Source organism: Lithobates pipiens, unplaced genomic scaffold, assembly GCF_037356315.1.
Source record: "Lithobates pipiens isolate NorthernLeopardFrog02 unplaced genomic scaffold, aLitPip1_a1.2 Scaffold_19, whole genome shotgun sequence".
Taxonomy (NCBI): Eukaryota; Metazoa; Chordata; class Amphibia; order Anura; family Ranidae; genus Lithobates; species Lithobates pipiens.
The window spans coordinates 578907025-578934119 of record NW_027507764.1 but is presented as its reverse complement, the minus strand read 5'-3'; the positions used below and the strand labels follow the sequence as shown (position 1 = coordinate 578934119).

Genomic DNA, 27095 nt, shown 5'->3' with positions numbered 1-27095 from the left:
CCGAAGGAGGCGGGGGGGCTGGCTCTGCCCAACCCATGGTTGTATTATATAGCGGCTCAATTGCAGCATATTGCCCGCGCCGTGGTAGATGGCCGGGAAACAGGGGAGGGGGTGGGGAATCCAGCCGCTGCCCTTCTGAGCCATGGTACGGGTTCGGATGGGGTGGTGGCAGGTTTGGAAACTCTTTCGTTCGCCAAGTCTAACAGACTCTTTCCAACGTTTGCCCTACTCCAAAAAATATGGAATAAAACACGTCAATTGCAGAATGTGGAGGGCTTTACGGAGTATAGCCCGATATGGCATAACCGGTACTATGGGGAGATGGTCGGTTTGACTTGTGCTGAACGTTGGAGGTGCTGTGGAGTGACTCTTATGTCTCAAATTTTTTCTGGGGGATCACTGCTCTCTTTTGCAGAACTAAGGGAAAGATATGGCGTCCCTCAGGGTATGTACTTTTACTATTTGCAATTGAGCCATGCTGTCACGGCTCAAGCTGGAAACAATCCCTGGAGGCAATCTCCTACCCCAATTTTTCGGTTTGTGACTGAAGTCACCAGTTTTAAAGGTTTTATATTCAGTTCTTATAACATGTTACTGAACGCATCTATGCCGGGTTTCCCCGCTAGGGTGATTGCCTCCTGGGAGAGGGATGTGGGAGTGTTTGAGGAGGACCAATGGGCGGAAGCCTTACAGGCTATACAAGGCTGCTCATTGAATACGGCACAGCGTTTATCGCAACTATACATTGTTATGAGGGTGCACCGAACACCAGCCAGATTGTATAGGATGGGGATTGGGGAGGGTGACCTTTGTACCAGATGTGCCAGGGATAGGGGAGATCTCATACATTTACTTTGGCGTTGTCCCAAATTACATTTATATTGGTCGGGGGTCATTGATACTCTCAACGGGGCCTTCCAGGTGCGGATTCCACAGGATCCGAAGGTGTGCCTTTTGGGTGTGCTGGATGATCTCTCGTTGGGGGCGCCGGTTAGGGAGGCCCTGGGGAGAGCTCTTTTTCAGGCGCGCAAACTCATACTTCAACACTGGAGAGCGAGTGACCCTCCGAGGTTGAAGGAATGGATAACTCAGATGGGGAATGTGTTAAGTATGGAAAAGTACATTTACCAACACCGAGGCCGGGCGGGACGCTTTGAGAGATTGTGGGGACCATGGCTTGATACTCCCGGGCTGTCGCCCCTGGAGTTGGTTATGGGACGGCTGCTTAGTTAAATTTTGACCTATATTTGTGGTATCATGATCGATTATAGGGATGTTTACTACCTCTTGCGGCATGTGACTCTGCTATGTAAAAGATGTCTTTCTGTGTATGATGTTTGACTATGTATTTCTTTTTGCTGTTTATGTGATGACCTGTGTGTGTATTTATGTGTTAATAAAATCCGTTTTGATTAAAAAAAAAAACAAATGGAAAAAGGCAAATGATAGGGTAAAAATAGTACCTTAAAAATTGATAAAAACTACATACTATATAAAACTGTAAATGCGTGTAGATCAAAAATGATATATAGCGGCCGGAAATGACATCTCACTCTACATTATATGGCGAAATAAATAATATAAAAAATTATTATTAAAATGAGATAATACAACATCCATAAGAAATGTAAATAATAAAAATAAGTATAAAAACATGAAAAAAAGTAATACTTCTAGAGACCGATGTATATTAGATTAACTGGAAAGAAGCTGGAATTCCCCAAAGTGAAAGGTGTGAAATACTAGAGGAGGCGCAGACAATAAAATGTGTGTAAAGGAGAAATACGGTGCATGAGGGAGTCGCTCTTCAGAGGGCTAATTACATTTAGAAGTTATAATTAAAATATGTAAGTGGGCAGAGATAACACACACTATGAATCCCGCTCAAGGAATATGTGCAAGTGAATCGCTCTTCAGAGTGTCCTTTGGGAAAAATAATAAAGACATTTATTAAGACAGAAAATAAAAGAATATAAATCTGAAAATCAGTATATATTAAATTAACTATATGGAAACGGATGTTCCCCAAAGTGAAGTGTCTACTAGAGGAAGTATAAAAACAATGACATGTCAAGAAAAAATAGGTGCATAATGGAGTCGCTCTTCAGAGGGCTTATTAGAAATTAAAAATAGAGATTAGAGGTATGTGAGTGGGCCAGGATACCACACACTGAGGATAACTCTCAAAGAGGTACGTGTGTATCAAGGAACCCAGAGAAGCAAATGGGTCGCTCTTCAGAGTGCCATTTGGGATATAAATAATTCAAAAAATAAGATGATAAAAGAGGATTAAAAGTCACTGATAAAACAGTTAAGATCAAATTCAATGTTGAGGCCACGTGGCGTGAGAGTGTCCAAGGTAAAAATCCACTTGGACTCAAGCTGACTAAAGGTCTTTACTTTGTGTCCCCCACGCCAGTGTTTCACACATGGTTCTATTTCCCCAAATTTCAATTGCGTTGCGTCTTTGTTGTGGTGAGTAGTGAAGTGTTTTGATACGTTATGTTTATCAAAGCCTTTTTGTATGTTCTGCACATGTTCTTTTTACAAACCCTAAGTGGTCTCTTGGTGCGGCCTATATATTGAAGACCACAACTGCATTCAAGGGCATATACTGCTCCCACTGTATTACAACAGATAAACTCTTTCATCTTGTAGGTGTTCCCGGTGCTAGTTGAGGTGAAGTCCTTCTTCTTTTCATTTGGACGTTTGGTTTTTGTGCATGCGTAACATCTTTTGCAGGGGTAGAAGCCTTTTCCTGTGAAGAATGTCAGTCCTCTCCCGGGGGGGATCTGGGATGCTTTTTACAATTTTGTCTCTGAAGGTGGGAGCTCTTCTATACACAAATTTAGGGCAGGTAGGGAGCATATCTTTCAGACATGTATCTGCTCGTAATATGTCCCAATGGCGTTGATAATTTTCTCAATCTGTTTATGTTGTATACTATAATCTAGGATAATTGGTACTGTATCTTGCAGGATCTTATTATTTGGTTTGTCCTTAATCAGACTCTCAAGGGCTCAGAAATTAAAGTCACCCCACAATCCGCTAGCACCTCTATTAAGAAATAGAGACTTCACCCCAGGCCTCACCCCCCCCCCCCCCCGCATTCGAATGGTGGACCAATAAGGGCCTAATACGGATAGCAGACCTCTGTGACCACAAGGGTATGCTAACCGAAAGATCCCTGGTAGAAAAAATATCAAATGCCAAATACTGAACACTATAGGTTCACTCAAATACACCACTATATGCAAACCCTAGCTTGTAAAAGTGATTTAGCAACGACTCCCATGGAGCATATGTGTAAACAATATGACAAACTCAGCGGTCATATATCCGCTATATATACGATATTGACATATATCTCGACTAAACTGAACTATATGACTTTATGGGAACAAGCTCTTCAAGAAACTTTGGATCTTGAAGAATGGCACTCGATAACAATGTCAGCCTCTCGATCGCTCACCAATCCCTTCATTATAGAGCATAACTATAAGGTTTTATTAAGATGGTATATGGTACCGGCCAGACTGGCCACTTTTGTGCCCAGAGCCACCCCGAAGTGCTTTCGGGGATGCGGCCAGGTGGGAACAGCATACTATACCCAAGTCAGGAGATTTACAACTTTATATACACCCTCACCCAGATTAACCTGGCAAAGTCCACGAAACATGCACTCCTGTGTGGCAGGATAGCGGAAGCATCAAAGCATCAAAGAACACTTCTTAGCCCTTGTACACACGGTCGGACATTCCGACGGAAAATGTCCGATTGTGTGTGGGCTCCATCGGACTGTTTCCGTCGGAATATTGGACGGACAAAGTTTTAGAGCTGGGCTAGAAAACTTTCCGACAACATGATCCGATCGGACTTAGTCCGATTGTGTGTAGAGAATTCCGATCGGACAAAGTGCCACGCATGCTCAGATCAAATTCCTAGACCAAAGCTATTGGCTACTAGCTTGAACGTAGTCCCGTCGTAATGAAATAACGTCATCACGTTACGTACGATTGGATTTTCCGACAACTTTGTCCAACCGTGTGTATGCAACACAAGTTTCAGACAAAATCCGTCGGACAAAATCCGAAGGATTCCATTGGAATGTCCGACTGTGTGTACAAGGGCTTACGTTTATATTCATATCAGCTAAAATCACTGCAGCAAGGAACTGGAGGTCTGCGGCCTTACCATTTGACCAACTTAAACACAAAATGTCATGGCTTATGTTAAATGAATGGCTAACAGCAATGGTGCAAGATAAAATGAAATTGTTTAATAAAGTATGGGATCCATGGATCAGATACCTGACAAATGATCCCAGGACAATCACAAACTAGGACCCCTCTTGAAAGACTGGTCTAGAGCGTGGAGCCTCCCCCTCCCTATCCCCGACCCTCACCTCTCAACTCTACCCCCCACTAATTCTGAGCCCTTCCCCCTTTCCTTCTTTCAGGATTTACCACCTTTCTTCTTTCGGCAAGACACTAACCTAATGAGGTCTGGAGGGGGCCCCCCGAGACTTGGGAGGCCAGACTCCCTCCAACAGATGGAAGGGGTGCTGGTGTTTCCCAGGGGATGGGCTGTACTCCGAGGCCCATGATATGGAGCATACACATGCCCATAGGCTATGATATGAGGTCTACAGTGGAATAACCACAGTAGGAAAAGTTCTATACACCCCAAGTATTAGAACAAATAAGGTACAGTCTATATCAGTACAGGATTATTGGTATTGAAAACATGAGAGGTGGACTCCTAGTACATTTTGTATATATGAAGTACTGTGGCTATTGTGTAACGCTCAATGTAAAGTCAAGATCTTGAATGATTGAAACTAAAGCAGCATTAAACCAAAAATCGAATATATTGCAGCTTACTAATAATTAGATGTGACAGCTGCATTCGTTTTCTTTTCTTTGGCTTTTTTTTTTATCTCACGCTTTGCCAGGTTCTAACTGCAGCTGTCTTCGGCTGTTCTTTGTTTGTGGGTGTTTCTACCTTTATTTTTGCCTTCAGCAAGTGAAATGCATGCTCAATTGGGTTGAGATCAGGTGATTTTCTTTTTTATAAATTCTTTATTTTATTTTCACACAGATAATTTTACAATACGTATACATATCCCTACATCTTATCCTATATTTAGCCTCCACACTCTTTGCTATAAGCATCACAAAAGGATTATATTTTCTACCAATAATTTATTGTTTCCTCAAGTATCTTTACTAACTAATAGACAAAAATAACACACCAAAAAAAAAAGATGAGAAAAAAAAAGAAAAAAAAAAAGAGATGGGGATATTGTAGTCTGCCTCTCAAATCACCCCCTCTCCACCCCTCCACCTCCCGGCCCCACACCTCCTGCTGACACTTGTTTATAAGAAGTTTATAACTTTTATTTACGGATTTTGTTCCCTATATATAATATAGTGAGACCAGATCTCCCAGTACTTATCCTCTTGCTCTCTCATCATCATAGTGAGATTTTCTATTTGCTGAATTTCTGTTATTCTACCAAGCCATTGTAAACTAGTTGGGGATGCAGTGCTTTTCCAAAGACTCGGAATACAGGCTTTTGCTGCAGTCAGCAAATGCCTCAAAAGTGAGTTTTTATATTTTTCAGTAGATATCGGAATATCATGTAGCAGAGATGCTGCTGGATTTTCCCCAAGAGACAGTTCAGTGATTTCTTGAATTGTTTCGGAGACCATTTTCCAAAAGTCTTTCACTCCAGGGCATTCCCAAAATATGTGTATCAGAGTGCCCTCTGCACCCTGGCATCGCCAGCAAAGGTTTGATATTTGTGTATATATCCAATTCAATACCGACGGTGTTCTATACCATCTAGTCAATATTTTATACCCCCCTTCTTGGTATTTAGTTGCCAATGATGCCTTGTGCGTGAACCTGAAAATCGTATTTTTCTGTGTCTCAGAAAAAGTTACCCCCAGATCTCTTTCCCATGCTTGTACAAGTGCTAATTCTTGAGGGGCTTTCAGCTCAACCAACAAGGAATACATAACTGAGAGTGAATGTTTCAATGGTTCCCCCTTTAAACATATCTGCTCAAATTTAGATGGTATATGTACTACTGACAGTCATGTTGCTATTGATCGGATAAAGGCCTTCAACTGTATTCGCCTGAATGGATCTAGCTCCCCTTAAAACTCTCATTCGATCTCCTCTCCAGTCATCACGTGGTTATCGGTTGAGAAACCTCGAAGCCTACTAATTCCTTGTCGCCTTAAATTCCTAAACCCGTGATCTATCAGACCTGGTTCAAAACTCGGGGTGCCCAGAATTGGGATCATGGGACTTGGTTATATAGACACCTCCGTTTTCTTAAATATATTTTTAACTGATCTAAGAGCAGCACCTATTGTAGAGTGTCTCTTCCAAATCTAAGGTATCTCTGTATCCATGATCCATACTATCCCCTCCAATGGTATGATGGTCACTGCTTGTTCCATACATAACCATGGTTTGCTCTTTGTAAGCGCGCACCATTCCACTACGCGTGCTAAATGTGATGCTTCGTAATATAACCGACCGGATCGGGAAATCTCACCCGTCCTCTCTCTTTTGGTAAGGTCAAAATATCCCTCTGCACTCTCGCTGGTTTTCTTGCCCATATAAACCTTGCATACCTTACTCTCAGATCTCTGAAAAATCCTAGGGGAATCTTGACCGGTAGAGTCTGGAACAGATAAATCAGTCTTGACATCACATTCATTTTTATAATATTAATTCTACCAAACCACGTGAAGACTTCCTTATCCCACCGCTACAGATCTGATTTAATCTGTCGTGCCAACGGTGCGAAGTTAAGTTCAAACACTCTATTTAACTTATTTGGTATTTTAGTCCCTAAGTAGCATATATGGGAGTCTGTCCACTTAAAAGCAAAATGTGCGGATAACTGATTTTGTATACCAATATTCACTTCTACACCCATTGCTTCTGATTTGCTATAGTTTTCTTTAAAGTTGGATATCCCTCCATATTTACGCATTTCCGCTAACAAAGATGGAAGCGACAGAACTGGAGAAGCTATAAAAAATAACAAGTCATCTGCGTATGCCACCAGCTTCTTCTCTCTTAATTGATATGCCCCTGATATCTGGTATAGTTCTTAGCAAGGGTTCTAATGTAAGAATGAAAGTAATAGGCGAGAGTGGGCATCCCTGCTGCGATCCCTTGCATATAGAAAAGGGTTCCAACATTATTTAATTTATTTTGACCCTTGCTTTTGGGCAGGGGTATAAACTTTTAATCCAATTTAGCATTCCATTACCCAGTCCTATATGTTGCAATGTTGCTTTCAGGAATGTCCAGTCTCCTTCTGTCAAATACTTTTTCTGTATCTGCAGAGATAAGCACTAGAGGTTTCTGATCACATTGAGCAGAATATATAGCACTTAGAACCCTTTGCGTGTTTTCTCTGCCTTCCCTACACAGAGAAAACCCCACTTGATCAGGATGTATTAGGGCCGGGATGTATGTCAGTAATCTAGTGGTTAGTATGTTCGTTAGGATCTTTAGGTCCACATTTAACAATGAGATTGGTCGATAACTAGCACATTGTGATGGATCTTTTCCCTCCTTAGGGATTACTGTAATATGAGCCATTAATGTATCTCATCAGAGATCAGGTGATTGACTCAGCCATTGCAGAACACTGCACTTATTTTCCTTCAAAAGCTCCTGGGTTTTGAATTGCACTTTTTGGATTATTTGCAGTTTGCAGTGTGTTTTGGATCATTGTCCATCTGTATTGTGAAGCGCCATCTAATCAACTTTGCTGAAATTGGCTGAATCTGAGCTGACAGTATATCTATAAACACTGCAGAATTCACCCAGCTGCTTCTGTCTTCTGTCACATCAATAAATGGCAATGATCCAGTGCCACTGGAAGCCATGCATGCCCATGCCATCACACTACAAGCTCCACCATTTTGACCACATATGACATGTGCTTTGGATAATGAGCCGTTCCAAGCCTTCTCTACACTTTTTTCTTCCAGTTATTACAGATTAATCTTAGTTTTATCCAACCAAAAAATGCTTTTCCAGGACTGGTCTGACTTTTTTAGATGTTTTTTGGCAATCTAATCTGGCTATGCTATTCCCGAGGCTTATGAATGGTGTGTACCTTGTGAAGTCTTCTCTTGATTGTAGACTTTGACAATGATACGCCCACCTCCTGGAGAGTGTCCTTCTCTTGTCTGGATGTTGTGAATGGGGTTTTCTTTACCATAGAGAGGATTCTGCGATCATCCACCACTGTTGTTTTCCGTGGACCTCCAGGCCTTTTTATGTTGCTGAGCTCACCAGTGCATTCTTCTTTCCTCAAAATGTATCAAACTGTTGATTGGCCACTCCTAATGTTGCTTCTATCTCTCTGATTTTTTTTTTTATAATCTTTATTTAACATAATTTTTTAAAATTATTATACAACATTTACAAAGTCATTGTATTACCATCTGTTTACACATAAAAAAATATAAAATCAATTTCTAACACCCTAATAACCTGCATTTACTTTTGCCATATCATTTCTTGTATTGAATCCATATCACTACTTATTATCCTAGACCCAATGTTTCTCATTCATACTACCCCCCCCCCCAACACTCACAACCACACAAAGACACTCACCACCCCATAAAATAAAATAAATAAAAAATCATTTATTTTTTTCTCTTTATATTCCTTCCCCTTTCCCCCTATCCTCTCTCCCTTATCTCCACTTGGGCCTATATCTCCCTCAATAGGGGCGATGAAACTCTTCCCAAATTTGCCATGCTGCCATTATTAGTTTTTTTGTTTACCTTTTTCGATCATCATCCTCTCTTCCAGGAAACGCATCTATCCACATACATTATATAGATTATGTGTTGGTTTCTGCTCTTATAGGAATATTTTTTCCAGCTCTGTCAGTGATCTATCCAGTATGCCTCCCCCTTTCATGAGGGTAGTGATATATTTTTGAAACTGCCAGTATTGCATCCAATTCCTTTTATAATCCATACCTAGCTTCCAACGGAAGAGGACTATTCCTCTCCATTTTCTGTACCACCCTTATGCCATCCCTTCTGTGCCATTTTAGGAAGGTCATAGCCGCCAATGCAGGTGGAATTTCTGGATTACTGAAGAGGGGTGTCATTGGACCTATATATGTAGACCCTATCCCCCTCTTTGTCAATCCGTCCCATACTTTTAGTGTTGATACTACCATGAAAGGCAACTCCCCCCACCCCCGCGGGTCTATTTTCCCTCCTTATCCATGGCAATGATATCAGTTTTATGGCTGCGATCTCCTCTTCGAGTTTTACCCATTGCTTGCATTCTGCATTGTGAAACCAATCCACAATCCTAGCTATGAACACTGATCTAAGATATACTGACAAATCTGGAAGGGCCAGGCCTCCATCCCCTTTTAGCCTAGTTAATACTTCTCTGCTAATTCTGACAGGCTTCCCTGGCCAGATAAAGCTCCCTATAGCCTTACAAAGGAGATTCAAGATGTTTATTAAGGGAAATATTGGGATAGTCTGAAATATATTTAGTATCTTAGGCAATATATCCATTTTTATAATATTTATCCTACTCAATTTTTTAAACACATTTTTTTAAAAAAAAAACACTTTAATGAATTAAAGAAAAACAAAACACAATTGTAATGGAAATTTGTAAGTTCTGTATATAATTGTATTCTATTTTATATGTGTTGCACTCTGCCCTCACTGTGCACATGGCACTAATAATGTTTTCAGTACATGTTTTGCATTCTTTCGAGTCCTGATTAGAATTAGCCTGCCTATGTAACACCCCTTGCTAACATAAACGTACAATTGTAATATTAATATGATACCTACGTAATCATGTGTATAAAAACCTTCAAATGCATCATACTAAAGGAGAATAGTTATTTGGAAAGATACTGAACGTATCTTTTGTGTCTGTTCCCTACTGCATATTAATTTGGAACCATTAATCAATATGAGGATAGGAGTTGCCTATCAATAAAATATCTGTTTTAGGTGGCGAACTTTGCCTAGGAGGGGTTTTTCAGGTGACCCTGAGTATCCGAAATGAGGAGCTTGAGACGATCCGAGAATTTCTGATAATCAGCCGGCTGAGGTAAGTCTTTTGCTTACATTTGAGTTATCAGACTTCCTTGATCGGTAAGGCATTTTTGGGAAAAGGGTACCTATTTTACTCCCCTTAATCGAACTGTATTGATTGGTGGTTATATGTTATGTTGTCACTGTCTACTGTCCATCGGAGTGTTATACCTAACAAAGGAAGAATAGTGCTGTTCACAGGTATATGTAGTACATCTGCTAGATAAAGTAGTTAAGAGGTAAGAGGGTATAGGCACACGTAGAGAAGACTGGCCAGTCATTATGGGCATTAAATTAAGTAAGGGAATGAAGGGTAAGAGACCCCCAAAAATGCCCAGCGCAAGAGGAGCGCTATATATGACCCGAAGACCTATACTGAGCCCCTAGATTAATGGTTAAATAGGACAGGGATCCACAATGGGTAACTGGGTTACCACCAAAGTCCACAGGGACTAAGAATCATGCAGAGTAAGGCTGGGTTCACACTGCTGCGGTGTACGAGATCGGATGTGATTCGCACCGCACTGCAGTGCAAATCACATGCGATCTCTGTGCGATGCGATTTCAGCCATACAGATAGTATGGCTGAATTCGCATCGCACCCGGCCCAAACTCGTACAGGACCCTTTTTTTGGTCCGCAGCAGAATCTGATCGCATGGGTGTTCACACCATGCGATCCGATTCCTGTCTGAGTTTGCAGATCGCACTGCGATATGCGAACTGATTTGGAGGTGTCATTAACTTTTCACTGACACTCCCAGCAGTTCGCATAGGGCAGTGTGAACTGCCGCCGGGAGGCATGCGATGCGGGAACCCGCAGTAGATTTGCAGCGTTCACACATCGCAGCAGTGTGAACCCATCCTAAACAACTAGAGAAACAGCTATGTCTGTGAGCAGAATGGATGAAGGGTGACAATTAACACTAGACAGAAAGGGACATTTTGATGTTAAGTTGTGGGATGAATTTGGGGTCAGGCACTACAACTAGTACAGTCAAGAAACAGAGAAATGAGAGTTAAAAAAGAATACTTTATTATTATTATTATTATTATTATTATTATGTTGTCAGAGAGGGAGGATGGGATGAGCACTATGGCTGCCGTCTGATCATAGAAGGTACAGTATGTGAAGTGTGGGATTACAATACATTGGATGCAAAGGATATCAGAACAAAATAAAGAAATAATTAGTTAGGCAGGAAATATTAAAAAGTTAAAAGAAAGTGAGAGAATGATATGCATGTGTTGTGTACAAATGGGAAAAATGTAAGCGATTTTAGTGAGATATTTGTGTATATGTGTGAGTTCTCTCTCTTGTGTGTGTCATGTATACAGATGTGACCCCCTCCTTTGTGCTCTCATGAAAGAATGTGGCTGGGTTGAGAGGTCGGTGATAAGCTGGAAGGACACCATGCCAATTTCAGTTTTTTAGACAAACATTTATAACAAAATATCCCGGGTTAACGAATAGAATGATAAACAATGTGATCACAATTATTTTTGAATCTGTTCGGACTCCTCGGTTGTCACGCCCGTGGCCCAGTCCATGCGGTAGGCCCTCGGTAGCGCGATCGACTGTTCCACTTTAAAGCATGGGATAGAGCCAGGGTTCTCCACAGTTGTTTTTATAATATACCACTTCTTGTTTTACCTGTTACCAAAGGTGTTACCAAAAGCTGAACATCCCTTCCAGAGATAACAAAAAGATATATCCAGATGCCCAGGTCAGGATCTTATGGGTATGTACTTTGTTTGTATGGACATGTTTTCTGGATGTCCAGTGACAAATGCTACTGCAAAGGCCACAGTAAAAAGTGTTATCAGAAGTAGTTTGTAAGTACAGAGTGTAGGATCTACAGAGAGAAACAGATAAAATAATTTTTTATAGGAGAGTCCTTATTAGAGGGTTTCTTTTTACACCCACTACTGTCTACAATGTAGAGGACAAAGTAGAGTAAGAAACTAGAAAACTTTTGCCTGAATGTTTTATTATATTTTATCAAGCCCCTAAGGGGATGTTGGACTCTCTCCCTATGGGATTTGGTTTGGGAGTGTGTTACTTGCTTATATTTTGTCTCAGCAGCTGAAGTCCTCCATTCGGATCTCACAGAGAATGTTGCTGATCTTTTAAGGTTTTTGACAAACTTATTTATGTGTTTTCTCCCCAATTCCAGATCCTAAATGTTTGGAAGGATCTAAAACTAAAGCCAGGTGACTTGTGGATTGTTGAGAGACATTTATATATAAGGAAATGTTTGGAGACTCAATACAGCATCTATTTCATGTACAGTTTGAAGGAAAAGTCACCTGGATCCACACCAGACACTGCAAAAAATGACTAAATTAAAGAAATCTCTGTGTTTGATTTGTTTCCCTCTTGCGATCACAGTCTAGAGTACTTTATGATTCAATTACTTTAATTGTAAGGGATATATATATTTGAAATGTAGTTTAGCCATGTTGAAGTCATGTTTGTCTTTTGTACCTCTTCCATTTTATGTAGAATTGTCTGTGTTTACATGTGCTGATAAGTCAGCATACCAACAATTAAACTAGAAGGCCATTCTGGCCACAGGAGTGTACAGCCAGTACTCTGTAAATATGTCTTATCAATCATTTGTTGCTTTCGGCCATTCTCTGCAGCTTTCGTCCACACTCGGCCCTTCTTGGCAGCTTTCGGAAATGTGGAAATAGCCGAAAGCTGCCGAGAATGACCGAGAGCTACCGAGCGTCGCCGAGATACACAGGACATCCGCTCTGCATCTCGGTGGCGCCATTTTTAAACGGCAAGCCGGTGTTCTGTCAAAAAGTGTCTGGCCAACAAGGCTGCAAATGACTGATAAAGCTAAATGGAAGGCTGCAAATGACTGACAAGGCTGCAATGCAAGGCTGCAAATGACACCGACAAGGCTGCATTAAAGGGCATTTAAATGTAAGTTTTTTTCCTTAAACTTCCCTCCTAAAAGTTTTTTTCTTTAAAATTCCCTCCTAAACTTGGGATGCATGTTATATGCTAGTGAGTGTTATACGCTGATAAATGCGGTATATTTTCCACAATGGTGTTCTTGCCTCTTTAGCCAGGACTACCTTCACCTAAGGCCGCGTACACACGCGCGGACTGTTCGCCCAACCTTGTTCGGCAAACAGTTTGTCAAACAGTCCGCTCAAAATTTGCATGAGCGGACTTGCCCACACACGAGCGGACTGTTTGACGAACAAGGTTGGGCAAACAGTTCGCTCAACTTTTGAAATGAACGGACTCGCCCACGTAAGGAGGAGGCAAATCCGCCCACTTCGAGCGCGTGTACAGGTAGGCGGGGCCCGCGAAGGAGACGTCGCGGGCTCCGCCGCCTGGAATGGGCTTAAAGGGGAACCCCAACGCCGAAAAAAATCGGCGTGGGGGTTCCCCCCAAGTCCACACCAGACCCTTGTCCGAGCACGCTACCCGGCCGGCCAGGAAAGGGGGGCGAGCGAGCGCGCGCCCCCCCTCCTGAGCCGTACCAGGCCGCGTGCCCTCAACATGGGGGGGTGCCTTGGGGAACGGGGGGCCGCGCGGCCCCCCCACCCCAAAGCACCTTGTCCCCATGTTGATGAGGACAAGGGCCTCTTCCCGACAACCCTGGCCGTTGGTTGTCGGGGTCTGCGGGCGGGGGGCTTATCGGAATCCGGGAGCCCCCTTTAAGAAGGGGGCCCCCGGATACCGGCCCCCCACCCTATGTGAATGAGTATGGGGTACAATGTACCCCTACCCATTCACCTGTGAAATAAAGTACAAATAAAAACACAACACAGGGGAAAAAAATATTTTATTGCACAGCCGGGGGTCTTCCGTCTTCGGGGGTCTTCTCGCCGGACTCCTCCGCTATGTGTGTGTAGCTCTTTTGCTAGCGGAGGAGTCCGGCTTTCTTCCTCCCCGCCGCCGGCCTCTTCTCCTGACTTCGGGGGTCTTGTCCCCCTCTTCGGTTCTTCTGCCGGGCCACCGCGCCTGGTCCGGTGGCCCGGTCTTCTGTCGCCGTCTTCCGTTCTTCTGTCGCCGCCTTCGGTTCTTCTGCCGGGCCACCGCGCCTTCTTGTAGCTCTTTTACAGGCGGTGGCCCGGTCTTCTGTCGCCGTCGCCGCCTTCCGTTCGTGTTCTTCTCCTTGTTCTTCTTGTTCTTCTCCAGGCGATGTTGACACGTCGCTTCCTCCGGCCGGAATGCCAGAGCCGCCCTGCGCTGTAACTTATATAGTGACAATGGGGCGGGGTCACATGGTATATGTCACATGGGTTGATGTCACATGGTGACCCCGCCCCCTTACGATGTCATAGTCCCCATGTGACATCAACCCATGTGACCAACCCATGTGACATATACCATGTGACCCCGCCCCATTGTCACTATATAAGTGGCAACGCAGGGCGGCTCTGGCATTCCGGCCGGAGGGAGCGACGTGTCAACATCTCCTGGAAGAAGAACAAGAAGAAGAACACGAACGGAAGTCGGCGGCGACAGCGGCGACAGAAGACCGGGCCACCGCCTGTAAAAGAGCTACAAGAAGGCGCGGTGGCCCGGCAGAAGAACCGAAGGCGGCGACAGAAGAACGGAAGACGGCGACAGAAGACCGGGCCACCGGACCAGGCGCGGTGGCCCGGCAGAAGAACCGAAGAGGGGGACAAGACCCCCGAAGTCGGGAGAAGAGGCCGGCGGCGGGGAGGAAGAAAGCCGGACTCCTCCGCTAGCAAAAGAGCTACACACACATAGCGGAGGAGTCCGGCGAGAAGACCCCCGAAGACGGAAGACCCCCGGCTGTGCAATAAAATATTTTTTTCCCCTGTGTTGTGTTTTTATTTGTACTTTATTTCACAGGTGAATGGGTAGGGGTACATTGTACCCCATACTCATTCACATAGGGTGGGGGGCCGGTATCCGGGGGCCCCCTTCTTAAAGGGGGCTCCCGGATTCCGATAAGCCCCCCGCCCGCAGAACCCGACAACCAACGGCCAGGGTTGTCGGGAAGAGGCCCTTGTCCTCATCAACATGGGGACAAGGTGCTTTGGGGTGGGGGGGCCGCGCGGCCCCCCCTTCCCCAAGGCACCCCCCCATGTTGAGGGCACGCGGCCTGGTACGGCTCAGGAGGGGGGGCGCGCGCTCGCTCGCCCCCCTTTCCTGGCCGGCCGGGTAGCGTGCTCGGACAAGGGTCTGGTGTGGACTTGGGGGGAACCCCCACGCCGATTTTTTTCGGCGTTGGGGTTCCCCTTTAAGCCCATTCCAAGCGGCGGAGCCCGCGACGTCTCCTTCGCGGGCCCCGCCTACCTGTACACGCGCTCGAAGTGGGCGGACTTTCCGAGCGGGAACAGTCCGCTCATTTCGAAAGTACAGCGGACAGGCCCACACACGGGTGGACTGTTCGCTCAAACACAGTTTCAGCGGACAGTTTTTCGGAATTTCCGAAAGACTTTGTCCGTCCAACTGTCCGCTGAAACTGTCCGCTGAAAGCCCACACACGAGCGGACTGTCCGCCCAAACACTGTTCAGCGGACAAGGTTGGGCGAACAGTCCGCCCGTGTGTACGCGGCCTAAGTGTGTGGAGGTTCCAGGTTAAAGGTGATAGCAGGTATGGTTAGTGATCAAAATATTGATCAAAAGAGAGGAGACTGTAATGGAAATTTGTAAGTTCTGTATATAATTGTATTCTATTTTATATGTATTGCACAATGCCCTCACTGTGCACACGGCACTAATAATGTTTTCAGTACATGTTTTGCATTTTTTCAAGTCCTGATTAGAATAAGCCTGCCTATGTAACGCCCCTTGTTACCATAACGTACAATTGTAATATTAATGTGATACCTATGTAATCATGTGTATAAAAACCTTCAAATGCGTCATAATAAAGGAGAACAGTTATTTGGAAAGATGCTGAGCGTATCTTTTGTGCCTGTTCCCTACTGCAGTAGTTATTATTCATTTGGAGCCACTCATCAATATGAGGATAGGAGTTGTCTATCTATAAAATATCTAAGTCACAATATTTACTCCATTTTTTTTTTTTAATAATGTGAAATGTGATGTTACACCGAGTGAATAAATACCTAACATCACGCTTTAAATTTGCGCACACTCATGGAATGCCGCCAAAGTTCAGTATTTAAAAAATCTCCCAAGTATTATGCTTTAAACATTTTTACAGGTTACCAGTTTAGAGGTGGTCCAGTGGCAGAATTATTGCTCTCGCTCTAACGTTTGCGGTGATACCTCACATGTGTGGTTCGTATGCCGTTTACATATGTGTTCACTTCTGCAGGCGAGCACGAGTGGACAGGGCTCTTTCAATTTTTATTTATTTATTTTATTACACTGCCTCTTTATTTTTTGGATTACTTTTACTCCTATTACAAGAAAGGTAAACATCCCTTGTTATAGAAATAAGGCATGACAGGTCCTCTTTATGGAGACATCTGAGGCCAATGAGACCCCAGATATCTCCTCTACCCTGGAAAGCATGAGATGCAAAAAAAACCAAACAAAACCCAAAATATTGATCTCTGCTTTCCAGGTAAAAAAACTGGCAATGTTTAGATTTGCCCGTGGCGGACATGAAGTCATGACGTCGCTTCCAGTCTCCTAGGGTCATAGAGATGGCCAGGGACCATCCAGGTAATCCGGTGTAGTGTCATATTTTGCTCCCCATCATAGAATGCTCCGGAAGTGACGTTGCAGCCAGAAATTTAGCACTGCGCATGCGTGATGTGTTCCAAACACTTGCACCATGCGTTCCAAATGATTTGCGACAATGCAGACCAGTGAAACCATCAGATAATGTCAGAGAAGTGAGGGGAGGTAATCCCCTCCCTGAGCCACAGTTACTCTCTCCGCCGCTCTCTGCTCTGTCTAAAGTTAATGTCACGATTACCTCCCCTCACTCCCGTGACATTATCTGACAGTTTCATTGAACTACATTGTCGGAAATCCTCTGGAACGCATGGTGCAAGCATTTGGAATGCATCGCGCATGCGCAGTGCAAAGTTTCTGGCCGCAACGTCACTTCCGGAGCATTCTATGATGGGGAGCAAAATATGACACTACACCGGCTAGGGTGGCTTTTACATTAGAGGGAATTGATGGCTGAAAACATAGATATCTGAATGAAGCCTGTAGCTGCACACTCACCCTCTGTGCTTTAGCATTTGTATATTTTTTTTTTTTCTAGCAGTTTGTTCATTTTTAACGATACGTTTACTTTCGTATGACTCGGTGGAGTCATTTTTTAGCGCTTAAACCATTTGGTTGAATAAAAATTAAAAATTTGTTCAAACCTTACTACACGATTTGGCGCACTTTTATTTTTGTTTTCTGGTGATATGACGCTTCGAGGCTTATGAGAGGATCCGAGCTGATTTGGTGACTACGAGATATTCGAAGGAGTGGGTCGTTTTCCGGCTTCCTGTATTGAAACGCCTACGTGTTCGTATCCGCGCAGACCGGCTTATGAGAGGATCCGAGCTGATTCGGTGATTACGAGATATTCGAAGGAGTGGGTCGTTTTCCGGTTTTCCGCATCGAAACGTCTATGTGTCCGTATCTGCGCATACCGACCGGTGATCTGGTAAGCCTCCATTCATTGATTTATAGAGGTGAAGGATCCACGTGGTCAAGCATTATTTTTGTTTGAACAAACAAGATTAACTACACTTTGTTGTATATTCACATGGGACATTATCTACACTGTTTTGCACCATACATTTTTTTAACGTTTTGGTTTTGCAATTTTATTGGACATTTGAGTTACAGACAAACGTTTTTTATTTGATAATTGATCTTTGAAAGTATTTTTCATTAATGACTTTCACATTATTTAGATTCACAATATTTAGATTCACGTTATTTAGGTTTTTCACTAAAATTTATATATTTTCTTATTAAGTCACATTTATATTTAGAGGCTAAGCGCTGCACTTTTATTTCTTCTCATTCAGATATCACCACTTCAACCCAAGGACGTCATATGATGTTCTTGGGCAGGAAGTGGTTAAAAGTGTTTTTACTATCAATAGTGTAAAAGGAGGATTGGCAGAAAAACCCCAAACTCCAAAGCAGGAGGAACAGAGCCAGGAATTATGGCAGAGGCAAAAAATGCTCCTTCACTTTTCCCCTAGCAATGCTTGTATTACATGCACAGTGTACACTCCCAGCTCACTTCCAACAACTCTAAGAACAGTTCATTAAGAAAAAAAGGATAAAAAGTCAATGACAGAGAAGGATGTGGATGTCCTTGTAATTAGAGAAAAAAAAAATGTGATCTTCTATTCCTGGCATGTTCTTGGTGGTGCACGCTCCAACACCATTCATCTGATTCCTCGTCCTTCCTTCCCTTCTTGATGAGTCACTTAGGGCTAGTTTACACTTTGCTTCAAAACAAGGCTTCGGACAGGCTTTGTTAAAGCTCTCTGAATGGCAGTGAACGCTCCCATCACTAAATAAATGTTTGGCTTACAGTCCTGTTTACACCTTGCTTTTGCTTGGTGCTTCGATGAGGCTTTGGTGAAGCTTCAGTAAAGCTTTGCGGGGCTTCGATTTGTGGCTTCAGTGAAGCTTCGGTGAGGCTTTGCGGGGCTTCAATAAGGCTTCGTGGGGCTTTAATGAGGTTTTGGTAGGGCTTCAGTGGGGCTTCAAGTGAGCTTTGCCATAGACTTCTATGGAGGCTTTGAAGACACTTTGAAGCACCAATGAAGCTAAAAGGGGTATGATTTTTGAAGTGAAGCCAAACCAAATCAAAAGCAAGGTGTAAACAAGACTGTAAGCTAACCATTGTATTTAGTGACAGGAGCTTTGACTAGCGTTAAGAAAGCTTTATCAAAGCCTGTCTGAAGTTGAAGTTGAAGTCGAAGCAAGTGTAAATGAGCCCTAACTTGAAGTAAACACGTAGACTTGACAAACACATGGTAGTTCTGAGGTAGAGAAGGAAGGGTGAGGATCACAAACCCTTACGGATTGCAAAATTCAGCAAAGGCAGCTTTCGTGTATTTCTTCTAACATATTCAGTTCATATCAGATCTCAATTCCAATCTGCAGCTTCTACATCTAACATCTAGAGGACTCAAGAAAGTCATATTACTTCAGTACAGTAAAAACCTTGTATGGACTTATCTCACACATACTGTCCACTCTAGTTTTGAAAGTAGTTGGAGCCCGTTCACACTGAGGCAGCACGACTTGCAGCGCGACTGCCTCAGGCGACCGGGATCCGACTTTAGCGGCGGCTTGTGAAATGACTTCTGTATAGAAGTCAATGCAAGTCACCCCAAAAGTCGTACAGGAACCTTTTTCTAAGTCGGAGCGACTTGATTAGAACGGCTCCATTGCATAGAGCGGGGCGTGACTTGTCAGGCGGCTAAGTCGCCTGACGGGTCGACCCTGCGTGAACCGACCCTTAAAGTGGTTGTAAATCCACTAAAAAACAAAAAGAAACCTGCAAGACAAAGGCGTAATGAGCTAGTATGCATAGAATGCATGCGGGAGCCGCTGGTAACGGTACATCAACTGAAGCAACGGCACGAATGAGCCGTTGCTTCAGTGCATATGTGCCAATGACGTCGGCACATGCTGATACAGGGGATATCTCCTAAATTGTGCAGGTTTAGGAGATTTCCGGGGGAGCTACAGGAAAGCCTTATTATGGACTTACCTGTAAGTAAAAAGTGGTTTGTAAGGGTTTACAACCACTTTAACCAAAAAGATGTCCTGGAACTGGAAAGGCTGCAGAGAAAGAGATCCAAATAAATAAGGAGCACAACTATGAGAAACTATTGCAAATTAGACCATTGAAGCCAAACTCGATGCAGATATAAAAGACACAAATGAATGCAGCTGTATAATCATACATTTATTTTTTAAATTCAAGCAATGTAAGTAACTGAATGTGATTCGGTATCAACTTCTTGCAGTTCCTGTACAGCAGGGCTGGAAAGTAAGAGGAAGAAGCAACACGAGGAGCCACATTTACAGTGAAGAGTGTCATTATACGAGGTGTGTCCACAAAGTAATGAGAATGATATTTAAAAAATGATTTTATTGAAAAATGTTACACTTGAACATTGTCTCCTTTGAAGTACGCACCTTGTGAGTGTACACAATGCTTCCAGGGATTTTTTCCATTCTTCATAGCGCCCCTGGAAGTCTTCTAGTGGGATGGCGCTCAGAACAGGAGTAGTGGCTCTTTGGACGTTATCCACACTACCAAAATGGAGTTCGTTTTCGTGTTGACTTGGTAATTCCCGTTTTCTCTCCAATCATTCCTATAGTGATCCGTTGGTCAAAAACGGAACAGAACGTGGATGCAGTGAGGTCTGTTCTCAACTGTGACCGACAGTCAGGATTGTGACTCAGGATTTGAACACGAGAACGGACGCCATTTTGGTAGTGTGGATAACGTCCAAAGAGCCACTACGCCAACTCTGAGCGCCATCCCACTAGAAGACTTCCAGGGATGTTATAAAAATAGAAAAAATCCCTGGAAGCATTGAGTACACTCACAAGGTGTATACTTTGAAGGAGACAATGTTCAATTGTAACATTTTTCAATAACATTATTTTTGAAATATCATTCTCATTACTTTCTGGACACACCTCATATGTTCCATTATTGTAATATAAACTAACCATTATTTTATACAATGCAGTATGGACAAAACCTTCATTGTTTAGCTAGTAGCAGTTAGTCACATTCAGCAGGACTTGTTCTGTAATGTGGAAGACATTTTGTAGATTCTCTAAGCCACTTCTTCAGTTTTAATGAGTGTCAGAAAGATACCCCAACATGTACTCAGGTAGCACCAACACCTTCATCCAATCACCATTAGATGTGTTGAGGTAGATGTTGATTATCCAAGAACAGCATGGGAGGTGTGAAAGGTGTGGAGCCCCCCTGTTCTAGGTACATCATCCCATTGAGACATCAAGGATGGGGCTATGTAACTAGAAGAGACTGCTCACACCATACTATAGTATTTATATCCACACAGGTGGCATTGGCACCTTCATCCAATCACCATGGAATGTGAGGATGTTGATTGTCCAAGAACAGGATGGGAGATGTAATAGTTGTTGAACCCCCCTCTCCTAGATACATCATCCAAATGTTGGTGTCAGGAAGCCTGCATAGGTGTTGGTTCCTCCACCATGTCCAACAACAGCAACCTACATGTGACTCTTCCAATTAAACTTGAAGTCAGAGAACACATAAAAATACAATTTAACAATTTAACCATTCGCCGCAGTTTTACTGCGGCAGAATGGCACGGCGGGGCGAAGTGATGTTATGTTACGTTGCTTCGCCCTGTGGCCACTAGGGGCACACGCCCACTGCACGCTCCCCGAGCCGATGTGAGTGCCGATGCCGATGTGAGTGCCACGATCACCACCGGGCTCCTGCGATCGCTGTTGAGACACAGAGAACCGGGCGCTGTGTATCTAAACACACAGTTTTTTGAGCGCCCCCTAGTGTTAACCCCTTCACTGCCAGTGACATTTTTACAGTAATCAACACATTTTAATAGCACTGATCGCTGTACTAATGACAATGGTCCCAAAAATGTGTCAAAATTGTCAGATTTGTCCGCCATAATGTCGTAGTCCTGATAAAAATCGCTGATCACCACCATTAATAGTAAAAAAATAATAATAAAAATGCTATAAATCTATCCCCTATTTTGTAGACGCTATTAAAACTTTTGTGCAAACCAATCAATATAAGCTTATTGCAATTTTTTTTTTTTTACCAAAAATATGTAGAAGAATATATATCGCCCTAAACTGAGAAAAAAATATTTTTTTATATATTTTTCAGGATATTTATTATAGCAAAAAGTAAAAAATTTTGTGTTTTAATTTTTCAAAATGGTCGCTCTTTTTTTGTTTATAGAGTAGAAAATAAAAACCACAGAGGTGATCAAATACCACCAAGAGAAAGCTCTATTTGTGGGGAAAAAAGGACACAAATTTTGTTTGGGTGCAACGTCGCATGACCGCACAATTGTCAGTTAAAATGACACAGTGCTGAATCACAAAAAGTGCTCTGGTCAGAAAGGGGGTAGAATCTTCCAGGGCTGAAGCGGTTAAAGTATAAGTACATTTTTTTTTAGTTCTGGATAGAGTGCAGAGGGATTAGAACGCTTGTCAGTTTTTATTGCTGTCTGTATCCCCGTTAGGGAGTCTCACCCTCTCTATTGGTCCTTTTTACCATTATTATTGAAAGTGAAAATAAAATAAATTACCCAAATTTTGGGTTGTCCCCCGAAAGTAATAGAAGGGAAATTTTCCAATGGGTACACTAGTTCTGATGACCTGGGGGGTCCCCAAGAAATTCCCTTGATTAACCACTTGCTGTCCGCCCTAAAACCGAATGACGGCTACAGCGCGGACCTGAATCTCCGGGAGGCCGTCATAGGACTCGGGTGATCACCGATCCAAGTAAGGGGCCGATCCCGGCCCCTTACCACTTGATCAGCTATCAGCCAATGACAGCTGATCACGTGTATAAACAAAATCTTGGTGATCCTTTTTTTTTCTCCTCACACTGACAGCATGAAAAAAAAGCCGATCACCGGCTTATGTTCAAGGGACATTGGTCCCAAATAGGAAGGAGGCACATCTGCCTCTTCTGTGCCAATCAGTACTCCCTGCATGTGCCACCTGCCATTGCCACCTGCCAATGCCCACCAGTGCCACCTATCAATGCCCATGACTACCCCCTATCAATGCCCAAAAGTGCCACCTATCAATGCCCACCAGTGGTGCCAATCAGTGCCTCCTAGCAGTACTGCCTATCAGTGTAACCTACCAGTACCGATCAGTGCCCATCACTGCCACCCATCAGTGCCCATCACTGCCAGCTATCAGTACCACCTATTAGTGCTCATTAATGCCCTTCAGTGCCACCCATCAGTGCCACCTCTCAGTTTCACCTTTCAGTGCCCACCAGTGCTGCCCTATCTGTGCCCATCAGTGCAGCCCATCGGTGCCCATCAGTGCAGCCTCATCAGCGTACATCAATGAAGGAGAAAAATTACCCCTTTGCAAAATGTTATAACAAAATATAATTTTTATTCTGTCTTTTTAATTTTTTTTAACCGCAGAGGTGATCAAATACCACCAAAAGAAAGCTCTATTTGTGGAAAAATTTAATTTGGGTACAGTGTTGTATGACCACGCAATTGTCATTCAAAGTGCAACAGTGCTGAAAGCTGAAAATTGGTCTGGACAGGAGGAGGGTGCCCAGTAAGCAAGTGGTTACCTGGGATTTCCTCTCACTTCCTGTTTCGCTATGGGACAGGAAGTGAAGGGAAATCTCAACAATGGGACACAGATGGCGGGAAAAAAAATTCTGATGGGGTTTATAACCCTCCCTTGATCTATCCAAAATGAAAGAAAAAGTTTTGCCTTCAGTTCTACTTTAATGCAATTATGTATTAATTAAAAAGCTTATTTTTTTGTCTACATAGAACTGTTGTATAATCTGAATTGGTCCTGATATCACTTCCCTTCCTGTAATCACCTACACAGCAGCATGGGGGGGGGGGGGGGGGCAGCACTCTGAGCCAATTAGAGCTTTACAGCTTTGTACACTTCTGTCTGACAGCAACAATAAACTACAATGAAGATACCAACCAACTTCACTTACTTCCTTCATTTTGATCTGTTAAATATACACTTGAAAGAATATTGTAATAGATTTTCAATAAGTGTAGAAACTACCTGTGAATCCTGCCAGAAATCCAGTACTGTCCTGTGCACTCTGCAGTCTGATATTAACCGCTTCCAGTCCGGGCCAATTCTGACATTCCTCTCCTATATGTAAAAATCAGCATTGTTTTCTTAGACAACTGCTTAAAACCCCCAAACATTATAGATTGTTTTAAGCAGAGGCCCCAGAGAATAAAATGGTGTGTGTGTCACTTTTTTATATTTGCAATAGCGTCTTTTTAAATGCAAATTTTTTAGAGAAACAGAAAAACGTAATACATTTTAATACACACACAATTTTAAAACACAATATATTACCCATATCGTGAAGAAGATGATGTTATGCTGAGTAAATAGATACCCAACATGTCACATTCTAAAACTGCGTACGCTCGTGGAACGGCGCCAAAAAACGCCAGAACCTAAAAATCTACAGTGTACAGTACCATGAGTGAGTGGTGTCATCCTAGGACAGGAAGTGTGTTACTGGCAGGATCTCCAGATAAAAATAGAAAAAAAAACGACTGAAAAAAGAAAACCAATGCAGTCAGCACATCTAAGTATTGGCAAGCTGCAATAGTGTACATTAAATTTTCTGAAAATGTTGAATAATCAATCAAATTATAATCAATGATAATATCTCCTAGTCTTATCCTGACCACTAACACTTAATGACCCCCTGAAAACCCCAAATCTTATTATTGTCACTATAAGAGAATAAATCCCACTTTCCTGTGCTGAGATTTCTCAATGCTGTGATTGTTTGTGTTGGGAACCTTTAGATTTATGACATATGGAATATGAATCTACTGCATTATTCCATTAGTTACAAATCATCAGATTCAGATTTCTGTGATGTCAGCAGGTTTGGGCAGATTTTCTGTTATATTATTATTTCTCACGTCGCCTTTCACCCCCAGATATTGTTATAGAACCTTCTCCTACCCATAACCCGGCATGGAGGGGCTCAGTGAAGGTGGTGGTGAAGGTGTGGAGGTGTCTGATCGGGTCACACAGATCATAAAAGGACAGCCGCCCGGCCTCATAATCCACATAGATCCTGACTCTGTTACTGGAGGGATCGGGAGATATGATGATCTGTTTATTGTCATGTCTTAGAGAACACCAACCGATATTCCTCCACAAACCCCAGGACTTCTTATTATCTCCAATCCATGACTGCTCTCCTCTCCTCTCTATACTGGGATAACACATCCCTATCATGTAATCTTCTGACTCACTGACATCCACTTCCCAGTAATGTCGCCCCGAGGAAAATCTCTGACTGCTTAATACCTGGGCCCATGACTGAAATCTCTCCGGTGTTTCTGGACGATTCTGCTCTATATTTGACCTAGATACGGTTTTCATGTCATCTGATATCTGTAGATTATTATGAGCTGTGTTCACATCCAGTAATATGTCTGAAGCTTCCGGTATATAGAAGAATACATTTCCCCCTTTTATCATATCAGATAACCCTGTGTGTAATGTGTGTGAGATTCCAGACACATCCAGATCCCCTCCATCATGGAGGAGTCTATCATGTCTCTCTCTGTCCTCATCATCTCCCTCCTCAGTATCACACAAGTCCCCTGTGTCTGATTCCTGGAGGACAGTCAGTGGGTCAGTCATGTTACACAGCTCCTCAATGTCCTCCATCTTCCTGGACAGATCCTTCTTCTTTATTTCCAGCTGACCAATCAAATCAGACAATGAGTGTGAGATCCGCTCTTCCTGGCTGGAGATGTTCCTCAGGACTCTCTTCTCCAGCTCCTCCAGATGTCTCCTGAGCTCTATGAACAGGGCAGTGACTCTCTCTGTTAGACCGGCTGATTTTTCTTGTACTTTTCTCCTGCGATCCTGCAGACTCTGGACTCTTTTCTCCGTCTCCTCTCTCTCTGTCATCAGTTTCTGCAGAACATTTCTCAGTTCCTGTTTCTTCTCCTCGGAGGCCTCATCCAGAGTCTCCACCTTGTGTCCCCGGTGTTCTCCATCCAGCCGGCAGGACACACAGATACAGGCAGAGTCCTCAGTGCAGTAATATTTAAGAAGTTCTCTATGGATGGAGCATTTTCTGTTCTCCATGGAAGTGGTGGGATCAGTTAGGACATGTTCTGGTGCCTTGCTATGGACTCTCAGGTGATTATCACATAGAGAAGCTTCACAATGCAGACAGGATTTAACAGCAGGTACAGGAACATGATAGCAGTAAGTACAGAAGATTCCAGTCTTCCCTTCTTCCAGCTGAGTAGACCGGAAAGCCTCCGCTATGTTACGTAGTGTTATGTTCCTCTGCAGTACAGGCCGATCCTGGAACTCTTCTCTGCACTGAGGACATGAATAACCTCCAGACCCGTCCTGTGTATCCAACACACCATCAATACAGACCCGGCAGAAGTTGTGTCCACATCTCAGCATTACAGGATCTGTATAAATGTTCAGACAGATGGAACAGTCCAGCTCTTGTCTCACATCAGCAGACGCCATCGCTGACAGCAGAAGAGAGAAATGAAACTAAAAAGTCTCTGAGACTGAAAATCCAAATGTCGTCTCACATTTCTCGACACAGGGTGGGGCTGAGCTGCTCTTGCAGCTTTTATATTGAGGAAGTTGGTGGACGAATAAATGTTTATATTGAAGGTATATGTCCCTACATGTTGTTACACATTGTACTGATTCTTAGCTTTAAATTTCTTCTGCAGACAAGACACACAATTAAAGCGGAGGGCCACCCTAAAAAAAAAAAAATTTACATAAAAATGTCTCTAAAAATCTGAAAAAAAAATGAAATAAATATTTTTTTTAACTTACCAGAAATGGCTGTTGCTAGGCAGATCGTCCTAATCTGCCACTTCCTACACCGCAGTGATCTTCAGTCTTCTCCTCGTGTTGTCTTCTGTGGAATGGGGCGCTCTGTGTTCTGGGAACTGTGTGTCCCAGAACACAGCCGGCTATTCACAAAGCTCTGCCTAACTCATGCATGCGCAGTAGGAAATGGACAGTGAAGCCGGAAAGCTCCACTGCCTTTTTCCCTTAGTTAGAATGGTGATGCAGAGAGCCAAGGGACAGGTAGGCATCAGGCACTCGACATCGCGGCCACCCTGGACAGGTAAGTGTGCTTATTAAAAGTCAGCAGCTACAGTGTTTGTAGCTGCTGACTTTAAAAAAAAAAAAAATTAGCTGGCCCTTTAAGTTATATAATGTAGTGTAAAACTTGTCCCGAGACATATACAAGTGCATA

The 27095-nt window shown here is 43.2% G+C and overlaps 2 protein-coding genes across 2 annotated transcripts in view; one reads left to right on the top strand and one right to left on the bottom strand.

Annotated features, from left to right (window-relative positions):
- Positions 1 to 27095, top strand: part of LOC143997688 (transmembrane protein 276-like) — a 247962-nt gene that overhangs the window by 115750 nt on the left and 105117 nt on the right. The window lies entirely within an intron of this gene.
- LOC143997672 (E3 ubiquitin-protein ligase TRIM58-like) lies at positions 24050 to 26403 on the bottom strand. Its single transcript, XM_077493414.1, has one exon. The coding sequence runs from the start codon at positions 26339 to 26341 to the stop codon at positions 24743 to 24745; it is 1599 nt and encodes a 532-aa protein (XP_077349540.1). The 5' UTR covers positions 26342 to 26403; the 3' UTR covers positions 24050 to 24742.